Source organism: Centruroides vittatus, unplaced genomic scaffold (assembly GCF_030686945.1).
Source record: "Centruroides vittatus isolate TY-2023 unplaced genomic scaffold, ASM3068694v2 scaffold_752, whole genome shotgun sequence".
Taxonomy (NCBI): Eukaryota; Metazoa; Arthropoda; class Arachnida; order Scorpiones; family Buthidae; genus Centruroides; species Centruroides vittatus.
The window spans coordinates 1,220,431-1,244,023 of record NW_027122716.1 but is presented as its reverse complement, the minus strand read 5'-3'; the positions used below and the strand labels follow the sequence as shown (position 1 = coordinate 1,244,023).

At 33.2% G+C, this 23,593-nt stretch overlaps 1 protein-coding gene across 1 annotated transcript in view; it reads right to left on the bottom strand.

Moving 5' to 3' along the window:
- Positions 1–23,593, bottom strand: part of LOC136989662 (putative leucine-rich repeat-containing protein DDB_G0290503) — a 103,445-nt gene that overhangs the window by 36,322 nt on the left and 43,530 nt on the right. Inside the window, exons 11-15 of the mRNA XM_067287885.1 lie at positions 22,786–22,902; positions 21,715–21,808; positions 17,638–18,651; positions 7,186–7,273; positions 1,884–1,942 (exon numbers count right to left, since the gene is read on the bottom strand). Of these exons, the coding sequence (XP_067143986.1) occupies positions 1,884–1,942; positions 7,186–7,273; positions 17,638–18,651; positions 21,715–21,808; positions 22,786–22,902 (1,372 nt within the window). The remainder of the gene's footprint in view (positions 1–1,883; positions 1,943–7,185; positions 7,274–17,637; positions 18,652–21,714; positions 21,809–22,785; positions 22,903–23,593) is intronic.

The following is a 23,593-nucleotide window of genomic DNA, read 5'->3' as shown; positions in this document are numbered from 1 at the left end:
ATCGAAAGGCTTGAACCAACTCTTCCGGAGGTTTAATATTGTCCCAGCATATGAGGGGACATTCCAGCTTGTTTTTGCGCGTTAGACTATGAAGCTATGTATCCGTCCATTAAATTGGAGCCGTGCTTCTGTGCCCTTAGAGACTTCCTCTTCCAAGCCGTTCCGCCCGGACCTAAGCACCACAAGCAGATTTTGGAGCTGGCCCACCTAGTATGCTACAACTCCTTTTTCACCTTCAACCAGCGAATCTACCTTCAAAGAAGAGGGGTCCCAATGGGTAGCCCCCTGTCTGGAGACCTCTGTGAGTTAGTGGTTAGAAAATTAGATAGCGAAGTCCTACAAACCTTCAATGCAGACATTGTACTCTACACGCGGTATGTTGATGATATTCTTATTATCTGGAGATCCGAACCGGACGTTGGTAAGCTGCTGCAGACTGTTAATAACAATCCGTTTGGGCTTAAGTTAAAGCTTGATCAGCAGGATGATAGGTTGGCCCATTTCCTTGACCTCAGTATTTTCCTAGACCGCGGTTGTATAACCACTAGTGTATTCCATAAGCCTAATCTTCTACCTTTCTTCATCCCCTCAGCCTCGAACGACCCCTTTACCTATAAAATTTCCGCCTACCGGGCCCTGATCCGTAGGGCCTATACCCATTGCTCTAACACTAATGACGCGTTTCGTGAAATCCAGCACATCAAACGCATCGCCGTAGCCCACGGTTACAACGGTAAATTTATAGATGTGCTGGCCCAGAGAATACATGATCGCGTTGTTAACAAAGCCGTTAGTTCCAGTCCTCGTAACCTGCGAAGTAAGCAAGTTGTTGTTGATTTCGACCCTAGGTTGAGCCAAGCGTATAAAATCTTATCCAAAAAAGCCAAAGTTGGTCTTACGTACAAGCGCAGCCCTTCGATTTATAAGCTTCTAACAAATAACAAGGATAAATGCAGCGAAGCCAGGATTCCAGGGGTCTACTCTGTTCCGCTGGTGGACAATAGAGTTAAGCCAAGCAATAAATTAACCTACATAGGCTCAACCAACAGATCGCTTACCAAAAGGATAGCTGAGCATAGGTACGACGTGCGCAACAAAAAATTTAATTCCACCCTAGCCCAGTACGCAAGCGAACCCAGTATAATGGCCGAATGGGAAGATGCTAGGATAACCGTTCCTATTCTTGACTCTAGCAAACTTAGAACAATCGAAGCTATAGAAATCTTTACTGAATCCCTCAAAGGAAACTGCATTAACAGCAGGGATGCAGATTTGCTTTCCCCTGCCTGGCGGTCACTCCTCGATAACCCCCTTAATTAAATAGGCCGGTCCACCATCTCCTTGTCCGTTTCGTTCTCTCGTGCAGTTTCTAAATTTATCAGGTTTCTTTTTCCTTTTTCTTTCTATTTCCTTTTTTCCGCCTCTCACGATTCGCATATCTTCGACAATAGTTCACGCATCTTGGCTAATCTTAAAATATTTTCCAAGGTCAATTTCGTTTAAACCTTCTCTGCTAAGACGTCACTTGTAAGAGGAAACCCCTCATAAACAATGACGTCACGTAAACATTGGCTATCCGACTTTCCAACCGTCCTCAGTGCACCTGAAGAAGGCCTTTTAAAACGGCCGAAAACGTTTGTGCTCATTAATTTGTTTGCTAGAAACAGAGTGTGAAAGGTTTTTTGTGCCTACGATTTTAAACAAATAATACAATTAAAATAAAAACAAAATTCTAGAGAAACTTCTAAAAAAACACAAGTTCATACATAATCTTTAATTATAATGAAAAAGAGATGGATGAAAATAAGCAATTAGATAGATGTTAAAAAACTTATTTACAGATTATTAAATAAATGTAAGAGTATATTGAGGAAATTACTTACATTTAAAAACTGTTGTAATCTTAAAGTCATGAACTGTTTTTCTTCTTGATTATAAACTTCTAATAAAATAGTCAAATCATTTATTATTATGTTATTATTTGTCTATTATTTTTAAAATTAATAAATAAACATATACAGATAACTCCAGTGTAACATAAAGGATGCATTCCAGCTGATTAATACAGAAATCCATTTAGTATGAAACTAGAAAATTTTTTATTTGCTTAATCAAGAATTTCTATTAAATATATCAATAGATATATTTAATTCTTTATACCTCATAACAAATATATAATTTAACATATACACTAAAATAAAGATAAATGCAAGAAATTCAAATTAAAGAAAGAAAACAATTACAATATAAAATGTGAAACTATAATAAAAATAAATAATAGTAATATAAAGTAATCATTAGTAAAATGTGATACATAACACATAAAGTAATCAATAGTAATATAAAGTAATCATTAGTAAAATGTGAGATAATAAAAATAAATAATAGTAATATAAAGTAATCATTTACACTATGTTTTTATCTAATGCAGCTTTAATATACAGTACATAATTCAATCTTCAACAATTTACTGAGTAACAATCTATAGGAACCGAGCATCAAATTTATGGATGCTTATTGCAACCCAGATTCCCTGATTTATCCCTCCCATCAACAATTGGCACCTTTAGTGACTCAGAGATCACTGTGCTGTTCCACTGGACATTAACATGCTCCTTTCCTTTTCCATGCTTGATTTTGATATCATAATTTTGCAGAGCTAATACACACCTTGTTGGTTTTGCACTGTGTGGAGTACTTAATGTTAAAATATTTTAATGGGTTATAGTCTAAACCAGGGCTTCTTAAACTTTTTTTATTCACGACCCCATTTATGATTGTGATATTTTTCTGCGACCCCCCAAAAAAATATAAAATAAAGATATATAAATATTTTGTGATGATTTATTGATAAGGTAACAATATATATACATATGAAAAAATATAGTTTTAGAATTTGTTTAAAAACATACAAAAATATAAAATTAAAAATTGCACAAAAAGTTGTAAAATTGTATTTATTATAGTTACAAAAATTATATACCCTATTTTTCATCAAAACTGCATTTTTTGCAATAACATAAATAAAAGAGAATATTGGGCAAAATATATCGTTGCTGGTATATATTCAAGCCCAGGCATTTTGGCAGTCTTAGTTTGTTTTAATATATTTGAGCGCAGCCACTAAATGGTTAAGTATACAAAAATTAAAGTAAAATTGTTTTTTAATGAGATGGATGTGCTTGCTTTTTTACTGTATAACAAACTAAATCTTGGTGCAATGTTTGACACAAAGTGCAACTCACAAAACCTATGACACAAAGTGCACCATTTTCAAACTCTCACAAATTATTTTCAATATTTTGCATTAAAATCTCGCAACCCCAAGATTTCGCTAAGCGACCCCAAATGGGGTCGTGACCCATAGTTTAAGAAGCCCTGGTCTAAACTAATGAATTTCCATAGATCCAATGCTGAAATTTCTTTAAATCCCATATCACAATGTAAGCCTCTTTTTCTAAGGTTGTCCACCTAAGTTCTATCCCATTTACAGGGTGACAATAATTAACCCGTACAAAGTTTGTAGCAATGATGCACCTGAACTTTTTTACTGTCACCAATTTACATACTATTGTTTAATTCTCCATGATTTCCTGCCCATGTAGATGTACTTTCGATGTAATAAGAGTTAGTTCTTTATTTTTTTAATGGTGTCGAACAAATGTTGTGCAATTTTGGAGCTATTCCGGCAAGGAAAGCATCAATCTGAAATTGTTCGTCTGCTCGGTGTTTCAAAAATGACAGTCTCAGATGCAGTTTGGCGATTCAAGTAGCTTGGCCACAATGGTGACCGTTCCGGACACGGAAGAAAGTGCACTGTCAACACGTCTAGGAACCGCAAGATCATCACAAAGCGAGTTGACTGACATGCGAAGGTCTCCATGAGAAAAATTGCTCGTGAGATCAGAATCAATCGCAAATCGGTGTGGTTAATGGCGAAAAAGGAACTCGTACTCAAGCCCTACAAGTTCCAAAAAGTTCAGCTCCTCACCGATGAAAACAAGTGCGTGAGACTCCAAAGATCCCGTTAACTCAAGCGTCGGGCCGCAGGTCGACAATGGGAGTGCATTCTCTTCACAGACGAGAAGCTTTTCTCTGTACAATCATCAAAACGACAGGAACTGGTCTGCGGGGGCTCCTGGACGCTCAGCCATCATCGAACATCACAAAATCCAATGTCAGTCATGGTTTGGGGCGGAATTTGTGCAAGTGGCAAGACACCCCTTGTTTTTGTCGATCAAGGGGCCAAAATCAATCAAGATGTGTACCACCATGACATTCTCGAGGCTGTGGTACTTCTATGGGCTCAGCAGCATTTTGGCAGTGCGAAATGGACGTTTCAGCAGGACTTGGTGCCGACACATAGGGCGAAGAAGACTCAGGAGTGTGCAAGGCTCATTTTCCCGATTTCATCTCGTCTGCGGAATGGCCACCGTACTCGCTGAATCTGAACCCAATGGACTACAGTGTGTGGTCCATTTTGGAGGCCAGGGTCTGTTCTAAGCGCCATGAAAGTTTGGAGTCGCTGAAGCAATCCTTGCGCTGGGAGCGAGACAAACTGTCTCCAGAAGAGTGCGGCCCATCGCTGAGAATTTCAAAACGCGTTTGGGGCTCTGCATCAAAGCAAAAGGGAGCCACTTTGAAACTGGCTGAATATCTGATTAATACGTAAAGTATTGTCACTGTTATATGCTGTTGTTTTGCTAATTTTCATTTCTTTAATAAATTTACGATACAAAAAACTTGTACGGGTTAATTATTGTCACCCTGTAATTTATGGCTGGTGAAAGCTATTGGTGTCTCTTCCACATCTAGAGTTACCTGGGCCAGACAAGTTCTTACTGAATGTTTCAATGCATTTGAGAATAAGGTAAACAGTTAATCAACCTACAGGGCAAAAAGTAACAGGATTCTTGTAACTGTTCTTTTAATTCCACAAAAGCTCAACAATACTCCCACCATTTGGTGTTCAGAGCATGTCACAAGATAGTGTTGACTAAGGGGGATGTGAGTTCAGCATGTTTTGGAATGTAGTCCCAATAGATTTCTGGAGATATGTATCTTCAGAAAACTATGCATCTGTTTATTTGTTTTAACTTTTTCCAGCTTTACTAACTAATAAGGTTCTGGACTGTTTCTCCAAACCTACTATATGACCTAAATACCAGATATAGATATAGAGCTTTGCAATTTGACTTTTCTTCTTTCATCTGAGAAGATGGCTACATTATTTATGTAGGCCCTGGCATATCCCTGATGCAGACTCACTATTTTGGTCATAATGTGCTAAAACATAGCAATTGTGTTTATACATCCAAATGGCACCACTTTATACTTATATATAATGTGATGTGTAAAAAAGGATTTCATGTACTGGCAGCCTGGATCAAAAGGTATATGCCAATATCCACATCTCTATTCAAAAGACATTATATATTTTTCATGAGACACCTTCAGAATAAGCTCTGCTGGAGAGTCAGTGGGTAATGAATGGAAACAGTACCTAAGTTTAGATTATGAAGATCTACACACAGTCATGTGTCTCTTTCTGTTTTTAGTAATGCATACTATGGGGTGAACAAACTCAGAGAAACTTTTCACTATGAGAATTTAAAATTTATTTTGTATACTAGTACTTTCTATATATTAACAGGACTTATTATACTGGAAATTATGGATGCAGATATTTAGTCTGTACAGATCAAAAATAATTTTTTTGATCTGTTAAGACTAAATATCTGCATCCATAATTTCCAGTATAATAAGTCCTGTTAATATATAGAAAGTACTAGTATACAAAATAAATTTTAAATAGAGTTAAAAAGGACACAAAGGCATAATAATTAAATTTTCACTATGAGATTTATATCCAGTAATTCTTAAATGATTTGATCTATTTTTGCCTGTAATGTCATTGGAATCCTGTTGTGTGCTACCTGCTTAGATGCCATCCCTTCTGAAATGTTATTCTGTGGGGAGAGTCTTAGCAATACTAGAACTCATATCAAAAAAATATCTTTAAATTGTGTTAATAGTTCAATAATTTCCAATTGCTGGTTTGTAGTTAAATGTTGCATTTTATCTTTTCTGTTTTTGCTCAGAATCATCAGGACTGCTACCACTTCTTCTGAATTCATCACCTTTAAATACTATACCTATGGCATCCATCTGGACACTATACTTTTACCTCTTATTGGCATATACTCATTTGCTAAATCCATTCTAGAATCTAACCTTATATCATCCTTCCCTCATCTTTTCTTCTAGGTCCCAAGTCAATTAAAAACTCAATAAAATATTTACAAAAAATAAAATTATTTAGAATCTAGAAAAATTTGAAATTAAAAAATGAAAAAACTTCTATAAAGTAACAAATTTTGAACACAGTCTTTGAACAATCTTCATTTTGAAAATAAAACTATTTTTTCAAGCAGTTTAATGTTTATATTCAATTACAGTGGAGAGTTGTTTATCCGAACCCCGGTTATCCGAATCATCGGTTATCCGAACGCTTTCCAGTCGGACTGTGTCATGCTGCATCGAACGTTTTTGATACTAGATTTACTTCTAAAGTATAATTTTCATGTTTTTATATTCTTCAATATATTTATTTTGTTTGTACAAAATAAAGAAATAATTTTTAACAATACAATAGCCTCAATTATTATTATAAAAATTTTCGTTAGGCTTAAAATCGACGAAAATTCAACACGAAGCAACACGCAACGAAGAAAAATTCAACATGAAGCGACACAGCAATGGAGAAAAATTTGAACATCGGACAGGTTATATATTTTTTCGTGCATAATCGGTTATCCGAACAAATCACTTATCCGAACAACCCCAGTCCCCAATTGATTCGGATTAACGACTCTCTACTGTAGTTATTGATCTGAAAATATACTAAAATATAAAAAAACTTACGATTAAAATATTTCTTGCATTTTAAATAATTTTTGTATTGAAATAAATGAAGTAAACCTCAAAGTATAAATCTTACATCTATATATTTGTAATCCATAGTCAACAGTCAAAAAGAGTCAGAAGTTAATCAATTAGCATTCATTTTAAAAATTTATTAACTTCTGACTCTTAAAAATTATGAATAAGTCTACTTATTAATAAATTTTTAATAATTAAATATTATAATTCATTAAATTAAATTTATTATATTAAAAAAGTTACCTTCTTTGTTTACAGAATAAAGTTCAACTGGGGATACATATTCCAAAGTTTTATTTAAGTTTCTAAAAGATCCAGCATTATTTGATACCTTTTTCATATAAAAAAATATATATATATTAAATCTTAATATAACTTTTTGGTAAAGATTCTCATCCATTTCCTTATTTACTTAAATAATATATATAAATAAATTATTCATCATAATAAATAGGTAAGAAAATTAGAACACAAAAACCTAGTTCTCTCTCTATAGTAGATAAATTTCATAAATTTAGTTTTTGTGCTATATTGATATTGATTTGTTTTATACTATTTTATTTTTTATGTTAGCATCATCATTATATTACTAATTATTATTATCATCAAAAGAATACAGATTTTCTGATAAAAATAATCAGATCTTTCTACATCCAATAAAACATTACATTTATCATATGACAACTGGATTTTGTACTAAGACTTTCAGCATTCTTTTTATACATGTAGATAATATCAACAGTAAACATTTTTCTAATTTAACTTTTTTGTATCGTAAATAGTAATGGAGGATTTAATAGAATACTCATTAAGAAACAAACTTACAATGAGTAAGAGTGCATTTAATTAATGCATCAAAACACACAAAGTGTCACTAGTATTTTTATGATTGGCTCCAAACTGACTAATGAGTGTTTGAATGCCTCAAAATGTGTCTAAAAAATAAAGAAGGAAGTGTATATATTGCTGCTTCTTTTAAGTTTTTTCAACTTGGATAGTATAATCAACTAGTTAATTCAATTTCTCTTGACTTTGTTTTAAGATAGAATTGTTCCCCTAGGATTATAGTCTGGTTCTGTCTCTGGGTTCAGCAAATATCTGCAACATTAATGAATAGTAAGAAGGGAAATTCACCAAGTCATTGTCATAGTATAATTCTTATCAGAGATAAAATGCACTAAACATCTATCAATGAATAATAATATGTAATATCATATAAATCAGCGTTTCTCAAAGTGGGCGATAATGCCCCCTTGTGGGCAGTGAGTTAATCTAGGGGGGCGTGGAGGCAGGGTACTGAACAGTGATCAAAGGTAAAAGTTCCCTTTCCTCTGTCAAACGGATAGCCGACTTCCAGGGGCAATCAGTTAATTGCACGTCAGTGATGGTCTAGGGCAGTGGTTCTTAACCTTTTTTATACTCGCCGCCCACCAAATATTTCATAATTTTTTTGTGACCCCCATTTTTTAATAATAATTTATATTTGATAATTTGATAATTTATCTATAATAAATTGATTTTTTTATTATTGCTTTATTTTTTATATAATAAATGTAAATCATAACTTTATTATTTCATTATCTATTTAAATAACATTCAAACTTCACAATTAAACATGAAAACTCATTAATTTTTAACAGAAAATAAAATAAGAAACATGTCGATAAATCGATCCAATGTCGATGCTAAAACTAAACTAAAACTAAAACGCCCACTTGTCGTAAGGATTTTGCATATCTTTTGCAAAAATATTTAAATTTTCAAAGCCTACTATTTTTCCTAATTATTTTTAAAATTCCAAGCATTAATAGTTTCTTAAAATTGCTTTGGAATAAAAGAAGTAAATACTGCGGTGTAAGTAGCATATTTACATTTATTTCTTCTGTACTAACAAAGTTGTATGTAGGAAGAAATACAAAATAAATAAATAAAAACTAAATAGGAAAACTTTATCTTTCTTATTTCACTTTTCAATACAATATTCGGATTATACATCAATTTTCTTTTTATTATATTCTGAAGGAAATTTTGCATAATTTGGCGGCCCCCGGCAAACTTCTTACGGACCCCCAGGGGCCGCGGCCCCCTGTTAAGAATCACTGGTCTAGAGTCCATTCGTATTCATTTGTTCGATAAGCCAGTAAAAACTGTAGACTTCTCTAAATGTATTTTTAATATCACAATTACATTCTGAATCGCTAGCCACGATATAAGGGCTAAAATTAAAAATAAATTATAAAAACTTACTCGGTGAAATAAAATGTGCGGTGGATATACATACCTGGTACAATGTATTGTTCGATTGTATTAATATACTTTTAAATAAAATTATAATTAAAATATAGCTTTGTAAAGAAACGTACATAAAAATAACATAAAATATTCTTTACTTTTTAAATCTTAAAACAATCCACTTAGTCAAATATCTTGATACGAGTAGCTAATGGATGGAACTAGTGACTGTCCAAGTAGGTGTGTAGTGAGTGTGTGCGTGCCAAATCCCGAGGGTGCCGATACCGGTCAATGTCAAATGCCTCTTTTGTCGCATCACTAGTATATCTCAAAGGACGCCACAGGGCTGTTGTAAATTTTAAACGTTTCTCACCGTAGCTGTAAAAATCTAACTATGTTAAACTTAATAGCCATTCGTTTTCTAACTAATTCGTTTTAATACCAGATGTACACGGAAATCAGTTTCCCACTGTACTGAGCGAGTGATTGGTTCTGTTAAGCTTTTGTTGAAGTAAAATTCTGGCTCTTTCAACAGGGTTTTATTTATGTCCCCATTCCCTACTCTCTTAATTATTTAGTCACTTCTTAAGTAGAAATAAGTTGAAACCAGTTACTTTGTACCTGAATATCTGTAGTCTTGGGAAAACAGTGGAAAGACAAATTTTTATGACAACGGATGTATAAATCGTAAATTTAAGGAAAATAAATTCTAGAGCTTTTTTTTGTACCATTGTATGTACTGTACGTCTCATTCATTAAATTTGGTTGTAAATGATGCTGCCAAAGTAACAGTTAATTTTTAACACTGTACTAGAATTGTACACGTTTTTTCTGCATCCCCTTACAGATGAGACATACTAAATCGTAATATCACCGGTTTAACATCGAAATCCGTAAGTAATATAAGATGGGAGAGCGGAATAAACGCAGAATAAATATATCAAATATTTTAATGGAGTTTTTTTAAACTCCTGTCAACTATACAGAACTATCATAAAAACGTGCCAGTAAACTCCTATCGGTTGGGTTGTTATAAATCTACTCTAGGGTGGGCAACCCTTTTTATAACATGGGCCAGAATAAATTTTACGTTTTTTTCCGCGCCGTAGTAGTTAATTGACGCCTTCTTGTGACTCGTAATTTTTTTAGTCTGCAAATATGAAATAAATATATAAAAAGTTAATTACTACATTTATTTCTCTTATCGTTTTCGAAAATTACAAAGAATTGGAAAAATAACTATTAATTAGTTATTTTTCCAATTTAATAATCTATTAAAGATCTCGCGGGCCGGATAGAAACTTTTCGCCAGCCGTAGCTGGCCCGCGGGTTGCCCGCCGTTGATCTAGTCTGCTCGTGATTCACATAATCGAGCGAGGGTGGCCGAATATCTAGCAGGCGGCTAACAGCCCACAACCGCTCCGGGATATAAAGTCGCGTACTCTTTACGCGTGTGTCGCTTCTACCAGCTAAACCGTGACGTTTGTGCTATGTAAAGCGCATGCGCCAATGCCTATAATCTGGCTGCTTGGAAGTTGACAGGCAGGCGGATAACAGCCCACAACCGCTCCGGGATATAAAGCTGTACTCTTTACGAGTGTGTCGCTTCTACCAGCTAAACCGGGTGAGGTTGGTGCACTGTAAACCGCATGTGCTAATGCCTATATAATCTGGCTGATTGGAGACTGACCCGGTTTCGACATTCCTTCCGCCACCGAATTATTTGAATATACAATAGCAATCTTATCGTTTTTTTTTTTTTTTTTCACATGTAGTATAGAAATTTGTAAAAGATACATAATGCAGTTATAATAAAATATTAATTTTAATTAATTCAAAGTACGTTAAAATATGAAAATTTATATTTTATAAAATTCAAGGGAAGGTCATTGGAAGGTGGAATCGGCGCTTCCATCGCTTCCAATGACGGCACGCCACTGGTGGGCAGTGAGTTAATCTAGGGGGGCGTGGAGGCAGGGTACTGAACAGTGATCAAAGGTAAAAGTTCCCTTTCCTCTGTCAAACGGATAAGAGGAAACGTTGCGTTTAATGGTTTCCAGATGTCGAGAACAATGTACGGCAAGGGCACAAAGTGTGAGATTCATAGAAAAGTTTTCCTAAGAATACTTGTTCATATCTTTTAGTTACTTATAGTTGGGTTATTCTGATAAAAGACACTCCAAACTGGAAGACAAAGAGAGAAAGGAGTGAGAAACACGTGGCAGTATTGCCAGTATGCAGACTACAATGGCGCACCCTGGTGGTGGAACCCGACATAACAAAAAAATTAAATATTTTCCTTTAACACTCCTCCTAAATTTTTACATTTTTGTTACACTCATTACAAACAAGACACAAAGAAAAAACTAGGAGACAGGTCCAGAGTGCATAGGAGCGATTTCATTTAAATTTGCAGACTCCTATGCAATTTCTAAAGTACTCAAATTTAATCCGAGATAGTGGTTTTGTAAATATATCACCCAACTGTTCGTTGCTGTCTATGTGCTCTACCGTTATTTCTGTTCCTATCTTTTCCTTCACAAAATGGTATTTAACGTCAATATGTTTGGTTCGTTTAGAAGCTTTCTTATCATCTTTAGTAATCATGTGAATTGCACTGTTGTTGTCAACATACATTATTGTAGGTTCCTTACTTAGCATTTTTAGTTCTAATCCGAATTTTCTCATAAACAGCATTTCTCTAATAGCTTCGCTGGCAGAAACGTACTCTGCTTCAGCAGTGGATAATGCAACAGTTCTCTGTTTTCTGGAGTGCCACGATACTGCTCCTCCTGAATACATTAGTAAGTATCCTGATGTGGAACGTCTATCCTCCAAGTTTCCAGCAAAGTCTGCATCACTATAAAGAGCTAGTTTTTCATTGCCATTGTATAAGATTCCATAATCAGTAGTTCCTCTTAAGTATCTTAAAATTCTCTTAGCTTGAATCCAGTGATGGTGTTTTGGATTTTCTACATGTCTACTTAGGTAATTTACAGCAAACGTTATATCCGGTCTACTAATAGTGGACAAATATAGGAGGCCACCTATTAGTTCTCTGTATGGCATACCTTTAGCTTCCTTTGTGTCAGCTGTTTCATCCTTTGATTGTTCAATTGGAGTAAAGGTAGGGTTTGATTCATCCATATTGAACAAACTAAGTAGTTTTTCAATGTATTGGGACTGGCAGATAAAGATAGAACCGTTGGTGTGTTGTTCTATTTCCATTCCAAGATATCTGTTGACTTTTCCCCATGTTATCTCAAATTTTCTGTTTAATTCTTCCATCAATTCTTTCATTGTTTTAAGGTTGTCACCAATCACTAATCCATCATCAACATATAGGACAACTACTACTTCAGGTTTCATATTCACAAATACACATGGATCTGATTCTGTAGCTATAAACTTCTTAGATTTAAGGAATTCCGAGAATTTTTCATTCCATTTTCTGGGGGCTTGTTTCAAGCCATATAGACTTTTCTTTAGCAAGTATACTTTGTTTGCTTGACTTGACTTAATAAATCCTTCAGGCTGTGTTATGTAGATTTCCTCCTCTAGGTCACCGTGCAGAAAGGCGGTTTTCACATCAAATTGAAGTAGCTGTCGTTTTTCTTTTGCTGCAAAGGCCAATAAAAATCTGATTGAATCATATTGCGCTACAGGGGAGTAAGTTTCTGTGTAATCGATTCCTTGTTTTTGTTGAAATCCACGCACTACTAAGCGAGCTTTGTACTTCTCGACTGAGCCATCTTTCCTGTATTTAGTGCGAAATACCCATTTGGTTGTTAGAGATCTTTGACCTTCAGGGAGGTCTACTAAGATCCAAGTATTATTTTTATTTAAGGCATTTATTTCCTCTTCCATTGCCTTCTTCCACTTTGGTTGAGTTAAGGCTTCTGAAGCAGATATCTGTTCACAATCTGCAATCATTGCATGATGATCGTACCTTGATGGCAGTTTAATTTCATTCTTACTTCTTAAGTTGTACGTTTTGTTTTTTGTTTGACTTTCTCTATTTTCCTGTTCCGTTTCTTCACATGCTTCTTCTAAAGCTGATTCAGATTCTTCTTCTTCAGTATCGCTTTTAACAAAGATTGAGTTTTCTTCATTAAGATCTAGAGTTACGCTCTCTTCAGTTGGTATTTTATCTGACTGTGAATTTCCAGTTTGTTTTTCATCATTAAATTCCACATCACGAACGATCTGGACATCATCATCTTCGGGAAAGTAGATTCTGAAGCCTTTGGTGTTATATCCATAGCCCACAAACAAACCTTTTTTACTCTTAGCGTCCCACTTTAAACGCTTTTCCTTAGGTACATGGACATGTGCAGTCTCTCCAAACACACGTAATTGACTTATATCTATACTTTTGTTATACCATACTTCATATGGTGTTTTTCCTTCAACACTACTCCTTCCGGTTAGATTTATAACATGTACAGCTGTGTTTACAGCTTCTGCCCAAAGTGACTTGGATAATCCTCTTGCATGGATCATTGTTCTAGCTGCTTCAACGATTGTTCGCATTTCTCTTTCTATTCTGCCGTTTTGTTGTGGTGAGTATTTACAGGATAACTGATGAACAATTCCTTCTTCTTCTTCGGTTTCTTTGATTAAACGGTTAACTTCTTCTTTACCATTGTCTGTCCTTATTATCTTGACTTTGTAGTTTAAGTTATTTTTGATGTATTTGATGCATTTTCGGATTCTATCTTTGGCTTCATTCTTTCCTTTTAAGAAGTATACAATTCTGAAGTGACTTAGGTCATCTTTTACAAGCAGGAAATAGCGAGCTCCTCCTACAGATTCTGCCTCCATAGGTCCACATAGATCGATGTGTAATAATTCACCTGGTGCTTTTGCTCTTGAAGTACTTAACTTGAAGGGAATTCGATGTTGTTTTCCCTTCATACAGGATTCACAGAAGAAGTCAGGGTCATCTTCGTACTCTATTCCACATTTCTTTAAAATTTCTCGAACTCGTTTAATGTTTTGATGAGCTAATCGTTCATGGAATTTTCTTATGTTTTCCTTCTTCCTGTGTGTTCCAACGAAAGCTGTGTTTTTCAGGTATTTTTCAAAATGCATATAGTATAGCTTTTCTTTCTTTGTTCCGATAGCAAACACTTCATTGTCTCGAACAAGTCTACAACCTCTTTTGTTGTAAATCATACTGAAGCCTCTGTCTGATGCTGAGCTGATTGAGAATAGATTAAACTTCAGATCTGGAACGTATAGGACGTTGTTGAGACTTGATAAAATGTTTGATTTGCCATTGTTAGCTAAAAGTTCGACTTTGCCTGATCCATAAGCTTTAAGATATGATCCGTCACCAATCTTTATCAACTTTGGTTTATCAAATTCTGAATAACTAAGGAACCATTCTTTCTTTGCGCACATGTGATCGCTGGCTCCACTGTCTGCAATCCACGAGTTTTCACTTGGTGCTACCTCCGCCATATTCACACCGATGAATGCTGCTTTCCTTCTATCATTCTTTCTTGTTGTCCTCTTTTCTTTTTCTTTTTGTAGTCTAGCTGGACACTGAGCTATGAAATGACCAATTTTATCACAAAAATGGCATGGAAATCTCTTATTGCTCGACCTGGCTTTGGTATTGTAGATTTTATGAGATGGAAGTGCAACATTGTCCAGTTTTTCTTTGTTGGAGTTATTCTCTGTGAGTCTACTCTCTTCAAGAAGCAGTCTGGATGTTAGATTGTGCAAAGTACGTTCTTTTTCAACGACAGATTCCCAGGCAGTTACAAAGTGTGCATATTCAGGTGGCAGGGAAGAAATTATTTTAGTCATAAGCATGGTTTCAGAGATCTCATCATCTTGCGCCTTCAATTTTGCTACAATATTCTCTAAATCAGAGATATGCGTTCCTAGTCCTTTGGCTTGAAATTCGTAGTCAAAGAATTCCTTTTGTAAAAGATACTTTCCGATAGATGATTTGGGTTCAAATAGACTAGTCAATTTCTTCCACATTTCAGATGCTGTTTTACAACTTATTAGATGGGACAAAACTCTGTCTTCTACAAGAGATACAATAACATCTTGCACTCTTTCGTCTAGTCTCAATCTTTCTTTGTCTGTCGGTGTTTCACGCAACACGTCTATCCATCCTTTGGACCGCATGTGAACTTCTACTCTAAACTTCCATAAGTTCCAGTTTTCAGCACCGTTCAGTTTAGCAATAGTAAAATTATTACTTACAGATTCCATTTTCAGTAAGACGGCTTGATCAATAAAGTTCAGATACTTAATTCTTCAATTAAAAATGACTTGTTCTGACGTGGCCTGGGCCCATAACCTGATAAAAGACACTCCAAACTGGAAGACAAAGAGAGAAAGGAGTGAGAAACACGTGGCAGTATTGCCAGTATGCAGACTACAATGGCGCACCCTGGTGGTGGAACCCGACATAACAAAAAATTAAATATTTTCCTTTAACAGCGTTGGGTATAACTTTATGGAACAAAGGGGGTGGTGGATCGAAAAAGTTTGAGAATCACCAATATAAATGAAAGTAACTCACCCCATCCGGAACAATTAACCAATTGAACTGACATCACACAATCAAGAAAAAAATAAAAAAACATATTGTACTGTACATTTGATCTATATTATATTTATTATGTTGATTTATGTATAACAGATTCATCCTCTGAAAACAAATTGGATACTGATGTGAGGGCCGGACTGAACAGAAATGAAAAAAAACTTTTCATTTTTTCCCCTCTTTCACAATTTTTGTCAGTCTTATGACCGAAGGATAATTACATTTCTTTCCCCAAAGTCGTTTCCTTTCCCAAGGGAACTCATCGAATGTGTCACAGGGAACTAAGTGCTAAATTTCATGATTGGGGTAAAAAGATAACATGATTCAAGGGATAAAAGGGGAGAGACTCAAGGACCAGGGGGTCAAGCATCTGAGCAACAAGCAACGGTGTGTTGGCCAAGAAAAAACTGTCCGTCGAATCTCAAGCAACCCTCCAAAGACAACCTGCCAGGAACCGGAACCAGTCTACCCAATCACCCGACGATTTAAAAGAATCTCTCCTCTTTTTGATCTGCTGATCTGTCCAAGGAATCGAAGAGGTATGATAAAGAATTAATGTAAACACTCTCTTGGACTGCCCTATGTGTATTAGGAAGCAGGGAGCCAAGTCGGAACAATTCTCGATGTTAGAATTTGTAATCATCGCTTATGTTGTCTAATAAATTTTGGTTTCATTGTTAAATGGTGTCATTTACTCATATATCACCATTACCTTACCGACGACCTCACCCACCTCCTCCGCTTGATCTGACAAAAATAATCCCAACCCTTAGGGACCATTAAACAGCCATTCTCTGACTAGTGGGCAGGTTTCACTGACCTGTTTGCCAACAAAAAGAGGTATGACTCCATCATACCTCCTGGGCTACCCACACTAGAAAATAAAGAATAATAAAATTGCCTGCAAATTTAATTTTCTCATACTTTCTATGTTACAAGGTAAACTACACTAGAAACTCAAACAGCTAATCTGAAGCAAAAAAAAAAAACAAGATGAATAAAATAAATTATAAAATATTGTAAAATAGTTATAATAATTGAGTATTGAACACAAGACTGTGTTATTTATTAAACACTTGGCTTTTTCTACCTTTATTTAGTTGACTAAATAAAGATGACTAAATAAATAAATCAACTAAATAAAGGTGGAAAAAGCCAAGTGTTTAATAAATAACACAGTCTTGTGTTCAATACTCAATACACAGTAAAACACTGTTTCAAAAACAGATAAACTATAGTTATAATAATGATAAAAAAGAAGCAAGTTGTTTTAAGTTAATTTTTTTAGTCAGACAATATTTTTTGTCACACTTTTACTCTACCTTCTGCCAAAAATTTTTTCTGCATGTAACAGTTCAATGATTTTTAATTAATTGCTGTGTCTTAAATCTAATTTAAAAGTTAAAAATTATTTAATATATTATACTATATTTTAGAAAATTTTACAAAAAGAAAATAATTTATCAAAAAAATGACTTATAATTATGGGTAGAATTTTACTTAGGTATTCCCTATGGTGGCAAACCTTTAAGACTATGACGTTTAATTATTTAGCCCATGCAACTATGCCAGCTTTGAGTAGTCCACTTGACTGTTTGTGGGGTACCTGATGTTATATAGTTTTAAGGGATCTAGGGGCTCGCCCTCACCTGACACTGAGGTACAAGTGATAGTGAGCACCAAAGTGCATGTCTACATGCAAAGCATGTAGAATAGGTGGTAGACTAATACATGTTAAAAACTGACTTTCAGAGATGAATATCACATGAAGGGTCAACGATTCTGGGATTGGTAAAACTCCTCATTCAGAGGAAGCAACCAGAAGTATTGCCATAGGGCTCCATAAGTAAAAATTCACCTAATTATGATTTAAATTTGATAAACAAACTTACTTCTGGTGAAACCAATAATTTTGAATCATCTTTACTACTTTCTGATTCATCCAATGTATTTTCTAAATCTATAAGAATAGGACTACCATGGATTAAATGAGAAGAAATATTTTCTACTTCACAAGTTTCTCTTAATCTTTCAATGTCATCAAACTTTGATTTTTGTATATTATTTTGCCAAGATTCTTTATTATTTAAGATTTTAGACACATTATATTCAGATCTTTTTTCCAAATTTTCATTTAAAAATGAATTAATTTCTGTTTCATTTATGTTGTTATTTCTTTCATTAGGAAAACCATTTATGGATTTTGATAATGTTGGCACAGGTTTTAATGAACTTAATATTCTTGTTTGATTATTTTCTTTTGTTGATAAACAAACATTTTGCATATCATTTATTTCTAAATGATCATCATTTGGCTCATCCACCATTTCTGAAATTACAGGATTTAAATTATCAATATAGCTGTTTATATTTTCAGTCATAGAAGCATTTTTAGAATCATTTTCATAACTTCTTGTCATATTTTCATTTGATAATAAAATGTTCCTATTTTTATTTACATTTATTTTCAATTCACTGAAAGTTTCATTAATCGATTCTGGTAATTTAGGTTCATAGTTAGGTATATTAGATATTTCTTCCTGGTTATTTTTTTCATCATGTGATAAAGATGCATTTGTTTCATTTATTTCAGAGTCATTGTCATTTAGATGCATATTCAATTCTGAAATGTTTTTATATGCATTTAAACTTTTGATTGTATCATTAGATATATTTCTCTTTTTTATTTCTTCATCAATATGAGAAGCATTAAAATTTTTATTTCTTTCAATTATTAGTAGTGTGTTATCAATTTCAGACCAGTCTGAATCTTTTTTCGTTTGTTTAATTTTTAAGGACGAATATCGTTTTCTTTTATTTTTCTTATTTTCAATAACAGTCTCATTCAACATCTTTGACAAATCATAAGGCGATGAATCTTCTATATTCAAGTTCATACTTTTAGCCTGTAACAACAAACATATTTTTAAGAGTTTTTCTTAATTGTATTTAGTTAATATTAATTTTATATATGTGAATCTAAGAGTACAAAAAACTCTAACTTATCATCAATAAGGTCTTGACATTAAGTGAAACAACATAATGAAACCAAGTTTATCAAGGGTTAAATGATATAAAGAGTTAAGTTACTATTACATTCCCAGTCACAAAAAACATCACTACACTTCTAAATAAAAGACCCAAAATTCCTCTATGATAAGTATATTTATTTTAATCGTCTAATGTAATGGATTAAAATAAATATACTTATCATATTTTATACTTATACAGTAGAGCGTCGATAAGTGGAACCAATTGGGGACTGGGGTCCTTCCAGTTAATGATTTGTTCCAGTTTCCGACTTTGTACGAAAAAATACATTAACCTGTCCAATGTTCAAATTTTTCTCCGTTGCGTATCGCTTCCTGTTGAATTTTTCTCCGTTGCGTGTCGCTTCGTGTTGAATTTTCGTCGATTTTAAGCCTAATGAAAATTTTTATAATAATCATCGAGGCTATCGTATCGTTAAAAATTATTTCTGCATTTTGTACAAACAAAATAAATATATTAAAGAATATAAAAAACATGAAAATTATACTTTAGAAGTAAATTTAGTATCAAAAACATTCGATTCAGCACGACACAGTCCGACTGAAAATCGTTCCACTTTCCGGCCATTCCACTTACCGACGTTCCACTTATCGATGCTCTACTGTATATACTTAATAAAGCTTTACTTATCATTTTTAAGAACAACATAAATTTGAATTAATGAAAACAAGTAATAAGTAATTACTTGTTAACAATTAACAAGTATAATTATTTATCCAATTTTGGGAATCGAGAAATGACTGCCAGGGCCATCAAGAGTTTGTATGGGATTTGGGGGGGGTGTAAAGTAAGCCTTTTGCCATTTTCTTGAATAAATGAAATGTATAGCACATTTCTTTATTAATAAAAAGCAGTCTTAAAGATTTTATTTTCCATTATTAAAAATAACATTAATTTAGAAGGGTAGAAACCACTACATCCACTAATTTTTCTGCAGACCTGAGTGAAAATTCCTAGATCCCCACTTGATGGCCCTGATGATGATTATGGTGGTAGTAGATGTATGGGGAGAGAGACTAAATCCTCATTATCTACAGTGAAACCTCAGTTTTCATTGACTTCGGTTATCGTCAGTTTCGGTTTTCGTCAATTTTTTTCGTGAAAAATTTGTCTCGGTTTTCGGCGATTGTCTCAGATTTCGTCAGTGTGCCCACATGACCTCACTGAAATCAGTGGGTGACTCATGTTCTCCTCTGCAGTATGGTGTTGTTTCTCATTGTGCAAGCATTAACCCACACATCTAGCAAAACAATTCGATTGCTTTCATTTTCTGTTTGTCGTGGTGGCTCGTGTCTCGTTAGGATTGGTTGAATCTGGACCAATAGTGATCATTCCATACAATCCCTTAGATTTGAATGAATGGCAGACTTGACAGAGCTACAGACGAGCGGGGACGCTGATTGGAGGACCGCCGGCCACTTGTGCGCATATATAAAAACAGTTTAGGCAGGAAAATGGAAGCGGTTTTCGTCTGGTTAAAGAGAAGGCATCATCTCGCCACAACAGGGCGTGATTCCCAAAAGTGTTAGTGCATCGTAAGGTGTTTTTTTAACGAAATTATATGTGATACAAACAATTAGCAATCATCGGCACTTTGGTTTCAGTCACAATTTTTCGCACATCAAGTTTAGTAACTTGACTCTGTTAGCTCCATCATGGGACCAAAGGAAGTTTCCAGAGCCAGCAGGCCTTTGAAGAAGATGGCGAGGAACATGATTGAATTGAAAAAGGAAATCATAGAAAAATATGAGAGCGGCATTAAGATTGCTGAAATCAGCTGCATGTATGAGAAGTTGCCATCCACAATAAGTTCCATTGTGTCGAAAAAGGAAGCGATAAAGAAGGCTAATGTAACAAAAGGCGTAAATGTACTAATGAAACAGAGATCGCAAACAATTGAAAATGTTGAACAGTTATTATTAATTTGGATCAAACAAAAGCAGTTAGATGACGATTCTGTTTCGGAGACAATGTCGAATAGCATTTAACAATAATTGTGATCGTTGATTCCAACACTATGAAAGATGGTGAGGAGTGCTCACCATCTTTCATACATGAAGAAGAGTCTTCAGAAAGATAAATACCATGTTAAATGTTCATTTATTTATTATATTAGTCTTATATATTCATTTTATGTTCATTTCTTATTGTTTTTAGTATTAAACGCTATATTCATTCTCTAAAACGTGTGTTTTTTGTGCGTATTTTGAAGTCTCTAGAACGAATTAATCAGATTTACATTGATTCCTATTGAAAAATTTGTCTCGGTTTTCGTCGGTTTCGAATTTCGTCGATTGTTTTCGGACAAATTATCGACAAAACCCGAGGTATCACTGTATCTATCTCTGGTAAAGAATAAATTTTTCAAAGGTAAAATTTAAGGAGTATCTCCTACTATAATACAACTCAAAAAACAAACAACTGGTGATTCCAATAAACTGTAGAGGATTCATTTAATTTAATATTTAATGAAGTCTTACATGTTGTTAATATGGATTTACATTATTTGTAAAAAGTAAAAGTATAATAAATGCAAATTATATTAACCAAATTTCAAGAAAAAATTCAATTATTATTATTCTTAAATTATGTTTATAACATTTGGCATTTGTTTCCTACTTCATAGAATCATTTATTTATTCTATGAAGTAGGAAATAATTATTTTACTATTTATAAAAAAAAATTCAACAATAATAATTGTAAATGATTACAAGTACAGACAAATATAGATGAGCAAGCAAGAACTAATGTGATCTATAAGTTTAAGCGTATAGACTGATCAAAATATATTCATATGTAATATTGAATTTATTTAAATCATTAATAAACTTATTGGTTAGAAATTAACATATCTGTAAAGGTTATTTTAATTGAATTTTTATATTATAAAATTTTATCATTTACTTTCTTATATTACCTTTTTAGTTCTCTTCTTAGTCCTAGGCTGTTTGATACTCTCTCTTTCTGAACTGCTTGTTGTTTGCACAATACATTTTTTCCTCAATTTTTTCCTATAATATTAATTTTTTAATTAATTTATTAAACTATAAAATAAAATTATTAAAGAAATATTACATTGTATTTATAGATTTATTGCATACAAAGTTACATTATACAGTATATATAACAATTATAATACATAACACATGTAATATTAGATTTACTGCAATGCATAAATTATATATAACAAATGTGCTTTAAATGTGTGTTTTGCATTCAGTTGTGTTGTTAGTATCAAGTTTAATCTACTAATTATATTCTTTTGTTAGCTTTTGTTTTATTTGTGTATGTTCTGTGAGTTAGATCTGTTGAAATCCTAAATATTTATAGATTTCACCTTCATCATTGGATTCAATGATGCCATCATTTTTAAGTACAGAATCATCTTTCTTCAGGATTCCTTTTCTTATGTGAAGCATTCTGTATTTGTTCAGGCCAAATTACATTTTAATGTCAGTGGAGTAGTTATGTATAACTTCTAATGATCTAGCTATCTTGTGTGGATGTATAGAGTTTTATGTTGTCCATGTACATACAGTGATAATATATATTTTGTTGCTTTGTTGCATTTGGTGTTCTGATAAACTGTGTAACTAATTAATAGCTTTTTCCCCAAAATTTTTCATCAGATATATCTATTTCATATAAAATTTATAGTTCATTTATATGTAAAGATAAAGTAAAAACATGTTGTTCTAACTGTGATTGATTTTCTGAAAAACTATATAACAGAGGCTTCGTAACTCACAACTTATGAGAAAACAGTATTTGATAAGTAATTCAAGAAAATAAAAATTTACATCAAACAAATTTCACAATTTATATTAAATGGAAGAGATATTTTAACTATTATTTAATCAATCAAATATAAAATTAATGTTTACACACTGATCTGAAATAAACTCATTTCATTAAAATTTTTTAGAGGAAAATTATATTAAATATTCTATTAGATCAATGAAAAATAATGTAAAAATTTTACACATACTTTTTACTGTATGTTTTCTTTGGTGTTTGAAAATTATGCTTTTTTTTTTTCATCCAGCTAACATCACTACTGGTATCAGTTTCAGTGGCAACTTTATGTATGTTTCTTTTACTATCACTATCAAATAAAATTAAATAACAAGTCAAACTAAAATATTTTTAAAAGCATTAAATTAAAATTTTAAAATTTATTTTATTAAATATTATTTTTAAAATAATAATGCAAATAAAGGTATCCAAAAAAAACCAACAAAATCTAAAATAATAAAAACTTTATGTCATTTATATGTTATATGATAATGATCATTCAATAATCTTAATCAAATTTTTAGTCTATTTCTATTTTTCTTCCTACTGTTATATATAAATATAAAGTTCAAATTAAAGTTTTCAATTCTGTTTCATATAAATCTTATATTGTATAAATTGAAATTTTTACAGGCTTTTAAATTAGTAAATTTAGAAATGTGAGATCAAGGAGTTAAGTAATTAATTAAGTATAACATGGAGAAATTTTTTTTTATGATTTATGATATTTATCAATATCTGGTCGTTGACATGTGAGAACATAGAAATTTAAACAATTTCTCAGTGTGAATCTAACAAGTCAAATTCCCACCGCCCTAATTGACCCATTAATGACATATTTGGAGTGTCATCCCTAGAAAACATAAGGTCACCTGATCTAATTCCCACACTAGATGGGGATATAATGGCCGCATACTGATCTTTGGAGCAATCATTCACCAAGAAGTGTCTTTTACATTGTGAATAGTGACACTGTGATGTATCATCCAGATCAGTGGTCT